The sequence below is a fragment of the Eutrigla gurnardus genome (genome assembly GCF_963514095.1).
Source record: "Eutrigla gurnardus genome assembly, chromosome: 1".
In the NCBI taxonomy this organism is placed as follows: domain Eukaryota; kingdom Metazoa; phylum Chordata; class Actinopteri; order Perciformes; family Triglidae; genus Eutrigla; species Eutrigla gurnardus.
Window position 1 is genome coordinate 21,691,337 of NC_139915.1, and position 11,998 is coordinate 21,703,334.

The 11,998-nt window shown below is 40.6% G+C and overlaps 1 protein-coding gene across 1 annotated transcript in view; it reads right to left on the minus strand.

Moving 5' to 3' along the window:
• The window catches only part of ush2a (Usher syndrome 2A (autosomal recessive, mild)), a 273,785-nt gene extending 264,777 nt beyond the window's left edge, over window positions 1-9,008 (minus strand). Inside the window, 5 exon segments of the mRNA XM_084005786.1 lie at window positions 185-353; window positions 6,377-6,595; window positions 6,736-6,950; window positions 7,457-8,200; window positions 8,876-9,008. Coding sequence (XP_083861912.1) covers window positions 185-353; window positions 6,377-6,595; window positions 6,736-6,950; window positions 7,457-7,900 — 1,047 coding nt within the window. The 5' untranslated portion in view covers window positions 7,901-8,200; window positions 8,876-9,008.
• Between the last annotated feature and the right edge of the window lie 2,990 nt (window positions 9,009-11,998).

Below are 11,998 nucleotides of genomic sequence, written 5' to 3' on the forward strand. Positions count from 1 at the left end.
AGCATTCCGCCTTAACAAACCTAATGACAAACGTTAAAACACAAATCTGTGGCACTTCTGTGGTAGAAAGATTCAATTTCATGGTGCTTTCATATTGAAAGATTATGACGTATTTAAAAGGACAGCTCTCTCTCTCTCTCTCTCGTGCCAGCACCAGGATCCCTAAACACTTGAAATGTGATACCTGCAAAACAAGGTGGGTCCAATTCTCCAGTGTAAGCCTCCCCTCTGTTCTGAAGCTGACAGTCCGAAGATTCTGACTGCTGGACTGGCCATAGCACAGGGCGACCGTCTGCTCGGACACTGTCAGAGAAAAAACCAACCGCTTCACAGAGCTCTTTTCCAGCAGCATCCTGAGGGAAACAAAAAACAAAACACATACATGCAACACAAGTATTTCAACAGCAATATTTATTCCAGACATCTGGTCATGACACGTTGATTTAATTGAACTAGATAAAGTAAGAAATAAGGAAGAGTGGACTCTAAAACCCTGTGCCACTAGACACATTCCCACACAGTCTCTCATTCTGACATTTACACATGGAATATCAATATTTTACATGACTGCTAGGTTTGAGCTGCTACACTGGATGCAGACACACACACACCCTCCACGTCTCATATTAACCACCATCACTGACATTTTATGGGAAATCATGACTTTTATGAACCCAGAGCCACGTACCCTATAAATCACAGATAGATGTATGCATGAGAAAGGGGCCATATGTCAGCACATGCATGTGAGTGACTGTGCCTGCGGGGAGAGACAAAGAGATGATAGGATGGACAGAGATGATAACTCCAAGTTGGTTACTTTCAACAACTGAAGAACTCATTCACTGGACAGAAAATGCTTCGTGTCCAAGGGTGCTTTAACTTTATATGTTAGTATCCCTATTTAACGCATTATTGCCATTATGATTGAGCTGCATATTATTATTTATGATTTATTCATCATTTGGTATATGAAAATAGTGAGAAATGATGGTCACCTAGCACAAGTTGACACATTTAGAGTGCTTTTGGAGTGTCCAAAACTCCAAAAGATATCCCATTTCTATCATAAAAAATCAGCAAATACACATATTAGAGAAACTGGGACCACTTGCTTGAAAATCCTACGCTTATAGTCCAGGCAAACTAACTCATTTTGGGGCTAAAAATAGAAGTAATTGTAAAAGATTTTTTTTCAGCATAGATCATTTCTATGAGGTGTCCAGAACAACATACTAAAAGTCCTAAGAAATCCTAGTTGAGGAAATATGTTAAATTCTCATCATGTGCCAGTAAGGCCAGACAACAATACACCCCAATGGGGCTATTTTTTTCCTTTACTCCTATCAAAATAAAACTTCATACAATGAAAGTATCCATGAAAAGTAAACATTTTTGTATTAGAAGTTTTTTTTAAAATGAATTTGAATATGGAAATGAGCTATACACAGGCTTAATTTTTTCCTTTACTCCTATCACAATCAAACCTCACACAGTGAAAGTTTGAAAAGGAACTTTTTTGTTTTACAAGTTTCTTGGAAAAATCTACTTTAAATATGCAAATGATCTCAACACTAGGCCAAATTGACTTAAAGTCACAAGTAAAACAGGGGCCAAATAACTAACACATTCATGTCAATTCAGTTAGTTAACCTATGCAAATTTGAAGTCACTTGCCACACTTGCCTGGGTCACTTGCCACAAAAATACTTATATTGACCTCAAGAATTGATTGCACAATCGTGGCTCCAGTTTCTTTCTTTCTTTTTTTTAATTTGTGAACAAGCCTAACCTAATGACATGACAGAAAGTCAGAATAGCCATCTTATTCATTAGTAACGTGGTGAGATTACATTTTGGGCTGGTAGATTTACAAATAATTGGTATTGTTGGTAAGATTACGAGATAACAGGCAGGTTATTCTTACCAACTAAACGATTCACTCTCACACAGAAGACAGATGAAAACCAGATAGACACACTTTCCAGACATTCCAGCTCTTTAAATCATTTTGCCAGACACCAAAACTGCTTCTCTTTTTGTAGTAAGCAAGTATTTCAGACCAGACAGGCCACACATCAGACTTCCACCGTTTGAAAAGTAGCTTTGCAGTGTTATGAGAAGCTAGCAACAGCAATATCTAGGCTAGAAACCCAATCCTCTTTATCCATGCCATTTTAGGCTGTGATTCTACATCACATCTATTTGGCATAGGAAAGGGAATGGCACTGAAAAAAGTAAAGAACGACACTAGCTTTCTCAAACAAGCTAAGATGTTCAGCCAGTCACAGGACAATGTGGGAAAAGGCATCATCATTGCAGCAGGTGAAAAAGCTCTAGTATCACTGTATGGGGGCGAAAAACATGAATCACTGGATATGCTAAAGCAATTCTGTATTAAAGTAAATCAGAACTCATCTCCAGTGGAGCCTCAAACTCTCCCTCCAACGTCAACAGCTGCAAAGTTCCATAGTCGGGTCTTTTACCAAATAATGGAGTGGAAAGGGGGAAGTTAACGTATGGACCCAAATGACTGGGGGTGGCATGTTTTGGATGGGAGATTTATGCCAATAATGACTGATCAGCCTGCGGCACCACCAGAAATACTAGATGTAGTCCGCTGTAGTTGCAAGAAAGACTGTAGCACAAAGAGATGCACATGCAAAAAACATGGACTCCCTTGCACTGACATTTGCGGAGAATGTCGTGGTACTAGCTGCACAAACTCACAGTTGATTTATCAGATGAGTATGACCCAGAAGGCAAGAACTAAGCAAAGAACAAACCAGGAACTGATATAGGGGGTGCCAGAACCAAGAGCCACAGAGAAGGGGTCAAGGATCCAGGCTGGATTAAAAAAAAAAAACATTAAACTTTTTTTTTTTTTTTTTTAAATAAAATAAAAATAAACACCAAAAAACCCCTCCCCTTTTGTTGCTACCTTGTCGTGGTGGGGAGGCTTGTGTTCCTCCGTGACCCTGCATACTATACCGGCGGGGGTTATACCCCTGGCAGGTCGAGCCAGACAGTTTTCAGGTTAGAGGCCAGTCTAAAAGCAGCAGGATGATTGGATGAAGATTGGGCCGATATATTTATCATACATATGAATGGTGTTTCTGCCTATGCAAGTTAGGACATATTCAATAAGTTTGGAGCTCATGTGCATATTCAAATTAATTTCAAAAGAAACTTGTAATACAAAAAAAGGGTGTATTTTGGCCATATTCTATTAGTGTATAGCTCATTTGCATATTAAAATTCATTTTCAAAGAAACTTGTAATACATTTTGTTTTACTTTCATTGTGTAAAGTTTCATTTTGATAGGAGTAAAGGAAAAAAATAGCCCCATTGGGGTGTATTGTTGTCTGGCCTTATTGGCACACATCTCGGATTGATGAGAAATTAACATATTTCCTCAACTAGGATTTCTTAGGACTTTTAGTAGGTTGTTCTGGACACCTCATAGAAATGATCTATGCTGAAAAAAAATATTTTACAATTAGTCTGTCGGAAAACGCTACTTTGCCTGGACTATTATTCAAACTATTGCTCAATTGTAAAAATTGTTGTTGTTTTCTGTTGTCTTATCGGTTTCAGCTATGGATTATTCAATACGTTGCTAGGGAATGGTAAGGTGCTGAGGAAAAGTTGTATATTGTAAAAAAGAAATTCAAGCATCATGCATTTTTACCCCATGTTATCCACAAAAGTCCAAAGCATTTAACCAAGTGAAAAATAAATAGATTAAAAGTGAGAATCCTAAAACAATGATACTTCATAAAAGTTTTGGGATATGAAAACCACGATTTGAAAGAACAGGTGGCCATATCTGTTCATTGTTCAGATGAGGGGAGAGATATGAAATCACAGAGAGAGGGAGAGACAAAGAGAGAGGGGTGAGGAAAGACAGACAGAGGTGAGGATAGAGACCTCCTTTCATCTGGCTTCTTTGATGGCAGCCATGATCATCTCTACAACAAAAGGCTGATGGCCAACGACAGCAACAGAAAGAGAGAGAGGGAGAGTGAGAGAGGGGAGACATTACTTCCATTCGGATGCATTCAGCCGTGCAGGTGTCATGTTCGGAAAACCAAGACAACAAGACTTGTCTGTCATCTGAATCCACAGACAGACAACTTCACAAACAAAGGAATTGCAGCATGACATTTAAAGGAGAGATTTGATCTCTGTCTGATTTGCTTCCTCAGAGTTAAATTCTGACTGCAAAATTTAAACTGAACATTGAGTGATTTACGAGAATACATGCGAAACCTCCTCCTGGTTCTTTCTTCAGACCTGTCAGCACTGCAAAGTTATCAGTCGCATCGTATCTTTGCAGCACATTGTGGAATATGTGAATATTGACAGACTTTATCTCATGAAAGCTCAGCAAAAACCATAACAACTTACTTAAAATGTTTGCTTAATCCACAAAGATGTTATTTTCTCACTAAGAATTGCCTTTCTTTGTTTGTCCACGAGGAAACAACCATTTCTTATCACATCAAAAAGACAGTGAAGGAAAATTATGTAATTAAATTTTACCAGGCTGTCTTTTATTAGTATTGGTTGAATGAAAGATTGAGCTGAAGACTACAAGCTTTAAATGAAAAAAACAACAACTTTGGAGGTGTGTGGCGCTAAAAAGAAATAAGCTTTTTAAGAAATAAGAACAGAGGCCTGAAAAAATCAAGGTCACTTCGATATCATATGATAAGTTGATAAAGGAAATATCCTGATAGGCCTAGTCATGAGTCCAATAATGTTAAAGGAGTCCAATGGTAAAATTGGTGGAGTACTCCTTTGCTTGCTACATTTAATACACAGAATACAAGATGTCATGTATGTTTAACCTGTTTCTACTTTCATGACAAAGCATCCCATGTTTTTGGAGCAATGTACTTGAAGTGTTGCTGGAGAGGGAGATGGAGTTGCCAAGTAAAGCTAGCTGATCTCTTTTTGTGTGTGCTTGAACTTTGTGTGGGTGTGTTTGTGTGTGTGTGTGTGTGTGTGTGTGTGTGTGTGTGTGTGTGTGTGTGTGTGTGTGTGTGTGTGTGTGTGTGTGTGTGTGTGTGTGTGTGTGTGAGTGTGTGAGTGTGTGAGTGTGAGACTGCAAGCTGATCTGCGTGTGTGAAACTCTGCACCATTCCAGTCCTGCCTGCAACATACCAGCACACCATCATCCCATCTCTCACACACAACAATGTCTAAGTAGGACATGACAGCCAGTGGTTGGCCAACATTTCCTGACAGTGATACCGACTTGACCTGATTGCTCCTTGTTGTTAGATCAATATCACAGGGCTTTCACTTCAATACACTTTCAATGTATGTAAATCGTATGAGACATCATATCAGGACAGACGTTTGACTATACATCACGGCGGCAGTGCGTTTCCAGCAGGGAGCTGTATTTCATCACTAGCACAGGATAATGTTGGACTACACTGATACGGTACATTAGGAATTGTGACTCATACTAAGGGCCCACAAATGCTCCCATTTCTCTCTCTCGTTCTTTTTCTTCCCTGACACCCATGTTTTGAATATATCCTCATAATACCAACAACTTGAAATGTTTTTTCTGTATCACGGCATTATTTCTTTCATAAAATAGAATATCTAAAAGAGCTCTAACTTGCCCTTGAGACACAGCATGTTTCCATGTGCTGTCAGCATAACCTCTTCCGTTACATTCTCAAACCGATAACAACAAAGCTTACTAGATGTAAAATAATGTTATTATTGCTCTTATTAACTATGCCAAATGAAACTGCAGGGTCTAATAGGTCTTTTTTCACTGGGATCAGAATCTATCCATTAGCTGGATTTTTAAGTTATAGTCAATTTACTAATAATAAAAAAAGACTAAGTCATTGAATCCTGGGTGATGATGTCATAAAATATGACGAGAAGACATCCAAAGCTTAAATTTGAAAACCTCATTAGAGTGCAGCCTTGGTAGTGTTTATAATTAATCACATGCTGTAATGAGTACAATCAGGATACATCTACATTGAGATAATTTGGTTTCATCAAAGTCTGACTTTTCAACTTATCCATGTTACAACATGAGTGTCATACACACAAGGAAAACATCTACTGGCTGCCATGTACAGCCGTTATTTGGCCTTTTCTTCTTTGCACAGGAAATTCAATTTAAAAAGATATAAATCTGAGAAACAGCAAATTGACTTCTTTCTGCAACACATTTACTTGACTGCCAGAGAGTATTAGCTAGCTACCATTGCATTTACAAATTATATTCAAAACTCAACAGCAGCAAATGGCTACTTCTATTAAAAGAAAGCCTCATACAGTATCTCCAACTAGGCAACAAACAAATGTCTTAGAAATTAAAAAAATGAAACTCACATCTCTCCAAGAGAGCTTGTTTTGATCCACAATGCCAGTGTGAGAGAACCCAACGCTCCTAGTTTCTGTGAGGAGGGGGAGACCAGACATCCATCCTGGACTGGCTGAAACAGCACACTGCTGGATCCAACAGAAACTCTATCTGAACCGGTAGTGGTTCCGGTCTCTGTCGCAGTCCCAGGATGAGTGTCATTACTGTCTTCATTTACACAGGTACCCCTGGAGAAATAAAAGTTCAAAAGTGTTCATTTTTTCTCGCAAAAGGACCTCGTTTCTGTTTCCTTCATTTTTCATAAATGGAAAGGTCAGAGGTCATTTGAAGTGCCTTAATAACATCACTATGAATTAAATGTACGTACCTATGTGCTGGCAGTAGCAGTGGGGCATATGGAGGTGTGGAGGATCTATAGGGACACTCCTGGACACAGAAAGCCTGATAACACGTCAGCAGCTCAGTCTGGGCGGACGGCGAATGGCAGTAGCTGCTCCGCTCCGGAACCCCACAGGTGGAACGAGTCGGAGAGGTGGACGCAGGTTTGAAGGCAGCTATGTTCTCCATTCTTGGGAAATGACCCTAAGAGTGAAGCAAGTTCAGTGATTAGTATAATCATATTCAATCTGGGTCTCGTGCCACTTTAACGTATTTGTGCAGATAGCCGCCCAAGACCTAAAATGCCATTTTTGCAATTTGCAGAATTCAAAGTGCTATAAAACGAAATGGCCTTTGGGTAATAGAACACGATTATGATAGAGCGTAACCCATTTTGCAAGCAAATCTTCTTACCACATAACACATAAACCGCATGTATACAGTACATGTATAATCTATTAGGACTGGTGTTGTGAAAGATAATATCAATAAACGAATGATAGATGGTCAGTTTCAGGGCCCTGGTATTGTTATTATTATGGTTATCGTTAGTTATTAGCAATGCTTTCTCTACAGTATGAGAGGTCACCATGTCTGCTATGAAAAAAGGCCTATTTGGTGGTCATTAAACCATCCATCGTTCATTCAACAAGCACAATTGCAGTATTTGGTTCACAAATTACAATTGGCTCTTGAAAATCCCCTCTTACCTGTGATGAAGCAGGTTTTGGACACAGGCTGAAGAGGAGGACAGTTAACCAAATGATGATATGATGCGACCTCGTCCCTTTCATCGTGTTTTCACCTCTTTCAGTCAGAACAACAGGCCACATCTTCCTTCTCCGCATCCTTATTTCCCTGCGCTTGCTTTCACCTTCCGTTTCTGCAGCCGACAGAATACAAGAAATTCCAGACACATTCGCCTTGCTCTCGTCCTTTTCTTCCACACATGTCCCCGCACCTTTATGGTCTCTTCTAACTTCCTTGTTGCATTTGTTACTTCCTATTTCCACCCTCTCTCTGCTAATTCCTCTATCCCAAGTTCGACTCCTTTTTGCCTTCGTTCCTCCCTCGTTATCGTCCCTCCGTTTCATCCACCTCCGGCCTTTGAACCCACAAGATCTGAGAATCCGGTTCTCCGAGGGCTCCGGCATTGTTCCGAGGTTCTAGAATTTCAGACAAGAGTTCTGCAACATTTCCGCAGCTGAGGGATGTTCAAGAACCTAGACTTCTTCCGGAAGCCTTCCGGCAGCGCTTGAATAAGTGATGGCTGTCATGGTTTCATGGTTCCAGGGACATCTTCTTCTTTTCTTTTTTTATTTTACAGGCCAGTGGCCCTAGGGTGAGGCTCCGAAGCTTAGCTCTCTGCTCCACCGTCTCTGGTCCTCGCGCACACACACACCCACACACAAACCGCATCCAAAGCCTTCACATGATAGGTAGGATTTCACAATCTAGAGGAGGGAGAAGGGAGAAGGAGAGGGGGGAAGAGAGACGTGGTCAGACCAAAATCCAACATGAGACAAATCTGAGGAAAGTGAAATGCAATGCAGGCTATTCCCTAGCCAAAGCCTACACTATCATGTACAGCTTGATGGAGGCACCGCTCAACAGATACTGCTACATTGCTTTCCCCGTTTCTTCATTTTCTATTGAATTAAACATTACCTTTTTTCTCCGCTGGCATCTGGCCTCCAGGTTTTTTATCCAACTGAACGGGTTTTCACATAAGTTTGTTGGAAATTGAGGCTTAGGCCAAAGCTCTCTTCATTACAATACTTAACAGCTTCAATTTCGTATTTTGAGTCACAAAAAGTGGCCAAGTCGTCTCTGGAGTTGAATTACTGGGAAGCCTCTTGCCTGCAATGTCTGTTTGAAAACAGGAAAGCTCACGGTGTATCTAATAACGGGCGCTGCATGCTGGACAAATTTGTAAATCTATGCAGATATTGTGACATGATAAAACATATCTGGTGGCTCCTCGTGGTTACCTTTTCAGCGTGGACTCCCAGCACAAAGCTCTACCTCCATGAAAAAGTGCAGCATCAACAACAAACATTCAACTTGTTGCTCAGGCGCAAGCCGAACAAAATCAGCTAACTACCTGTGTATCTCCTCCGCGCACACACCTGCCTGTCAGCTCGAGCAGACGCCGCTCCAGTAGAGAAATTAGTCCTCTCCAAACATGTTTGACTCAACTTGTCCGTAGTCCGCACTTCGACAGAAAAACTTCGACTGAACTTGACGAAGCTCGTGTTTTTGTTTCTCTCTCTTCTCTCTCTCTTTCTCTGCCTTACCTCTGAACGCGCGGCACGCGGTGCTAAGGAGATTAGCGCAAGCCGCCATCTGGCCAGCAGCCTCGAGGCAGGAGACTCAAAAAATTACGCTACAAAATAACGGAAACTTGAGAGCCATGGTTCGACGTGGGAACAGATAAGGCGACATATCCGTTTTGGCATCTGTTACACAATTGTACCAAATATGTTCCGTGGCAGTAATATGCGATTTAAAAAAGCAGCCTAATTACCCCCTGCCTGGTAGTAATGATTTATCCCCCCACGTACGTGGGATGCGTCTGTTCAGACAAGTGGCTCGAGAGAAGAGGAACGCTACTGCCGTCGCTAGGCAACGGTGACCCGCTCCGGCCAAAGAGAGTATGAGTAGGAGAACAGAGGAAAGAAACCAGACACAAACGAATTACGCAATATATAATAATAAAACCTTTACTGTTATAATTAGACATGCCCTCAATAACTTCTGCAAAATCACCACACATCAACAGAATATACATTTTAAATTAGAGGATGGGGTAACACATCTGAAATCAGGCCGTTCAAGCTCGTTTTAAGAAATATTTAAAAGGAGGCAGTTTAATTTGCAAGCATGCCAGAATGAGGTGTCTTTTCCCCGTCAGCAATTTAATCGCAGTAGCCAGGGACACATAGCAGAGGTTTCCTCTCTGCTCTGTGTCATATTACTTGGGTGTGTAGCCTAATACTAAATGTGTGAATGAAAACTGTCAGCGTTAATTCTTCTATCTTATTTTTATCTTTGTATATAGATAACGTCTTTCCTTGTTTTACTCCAGGTGTGTAAAAAAAAAAAAAAAAATCAATTTAGACAAATATCTGGTAACCTAAGTCAGTTACATGCATTTATCCTCTAGTTTCATGTAGCTGAGCATCCACAAGCAAAATATAAACAATCAACACACACACACACACACAGAGAGAGAGAGAGAGAGAGAGAGAGAGAGAGAGAGAAACTAACACACACACACACACACACACACACACACACACACACACACACACACAAACACACACAGACACACCTAAAGCACTAGCTCAAGTATACTCTAGTTTAGACTTCCACTGTGTGCTTAAGCGCTCTGCATTTAAATTATGTAAACATTTCCACTAAATAAAAAGACCCTCTCTTATATTTTTACCCTGCCGACAAGTTTTTTATGTTATCATATTAATCGTGTTTGAACAGCTGCAATTTGCTTTGGCTGAACAAAGGCATTCTAACTAGGTTTTAATTAAGTGTTCCTAATGACCTTAAGGAGATTAGAGGTTCGCCTTCTAATCAATACCAGGCAGAGAGGAGCAAAGGGAGGGGAGAGGAGGAGAGCAGGAGAGGGGAGGTGGCTCAGGGCTAGGATAGAGGTAGAGCGGAAAGGGGTGGAGAAGGGAGAAAAATGGAGAGGCAAAGCAAAAGAGAGCAGAGGAAGTGGTGGAGCGAGAAAACTAGAACTTGATCAGAAATATTTGCATCAAGGACACACTCAAGGTCATAACTTTATCTATGTACATCTGAGAAATAAAAAAACTGAGTCGAGATGACAGACTTGTGACCTGACTTTCTGCAGTGGCCAACAAAATGATAATATGTTTTCAATACTTAAAGGCATCAAGAGGATGGCATTCACATACACAGAGTGATCATTTAACCAGAGGAGAGAGAAGCCCTCCTTTTTTCTTTTTTTGCATGCCTCGCCATATTTTCCTTGTTTTACTTCTTTCTTTTACTCTGAGAGGGTAAAAAAAATCACACCATCATGTCAGATAGGCTATGATCATCAAGAGCTTTGTTAGCCAAGAAGAGTTTCTCTTATCCTCTCCTCATAAGACATTTGCATAGATTTGCACAGAGTGTGTCCACATGACAGAGAATCTAGTCATACATTGATTGTACTAATTTATTCAGCCAGGCGCATTCAATTCCAGAGATTGAAGTGCTATCACACAAACGGGATTAAAACTGGATGAGGATCGCACAATTAATATTGTCTCATTTTCTAAATTACTTATGTATGACTTATATTTGGCTAAATTGTGTTTGCCGGTCTAATAACATTAAGGGTAATATGGTAAATGTGGGCTGTAAATGTATCGTCTCTCGGAGTCTCCAGAGCAGCATGAATATGTATGGAGACATCCTTGGCCTCGCTGCTGATTAGGGAAAGTGGAATAAATTGATGGTCGGGTTGTGTGTTTTTTAAGGAAAATACAATATTAGGCTGTCCATATGGAAATGTTTCATGCACTCACACGCACATACACACACACACACACACACACACACACACACACACACACACACACACACACACAAACATTTTAGGCCTGATACAGTCAAAAGCAATTTTATCTCCTGAATAATAGCATTGTGGTGAGTGCAAGCTCATCATTCGGCTGCCATTGATTTGAGCTCTTTTGTTTGTGTGTGTGTGTGTGTGTGTGCAGATGTCAGTATGCATGTATATACAGTTTTTTGCAATTGCTTTCAAACTTGCTGTGGAATTTGGCTCATTGTGTCAAAACTATACACACAAGCCAAGTATGACACAACAATGTTCAAACAATGACAATCTATGTCAAAATGAAACTCAATAAATTGATACACACGGCCCCAGGGGCGGATCTAGGATTATGGGAGATCCGAGGCTTAGCCCAGAGGGACGAAAGATGTATGCGCAAAGTTCTGGCATATATTCTGCGTATGCTAACACTTATTACAACCGACGGTAATGAAAACCATCTAGCAAAAACTCTGTTTTTAAATCTTTTTTTTTTAAGATTTTTTTCTGGCATAGATGCCTTTTATTAGCAGTGGACAGATAGGAAACACAGCAGAGAGAGGGGGTGTGACATGCAGCAAAAGACCACCAGCCTGGATTTGAACCGGGGTCGGTTGCGTATACGTGTATTCATGGCATGCGCTCTAACCACTCGGCCACCTGCACA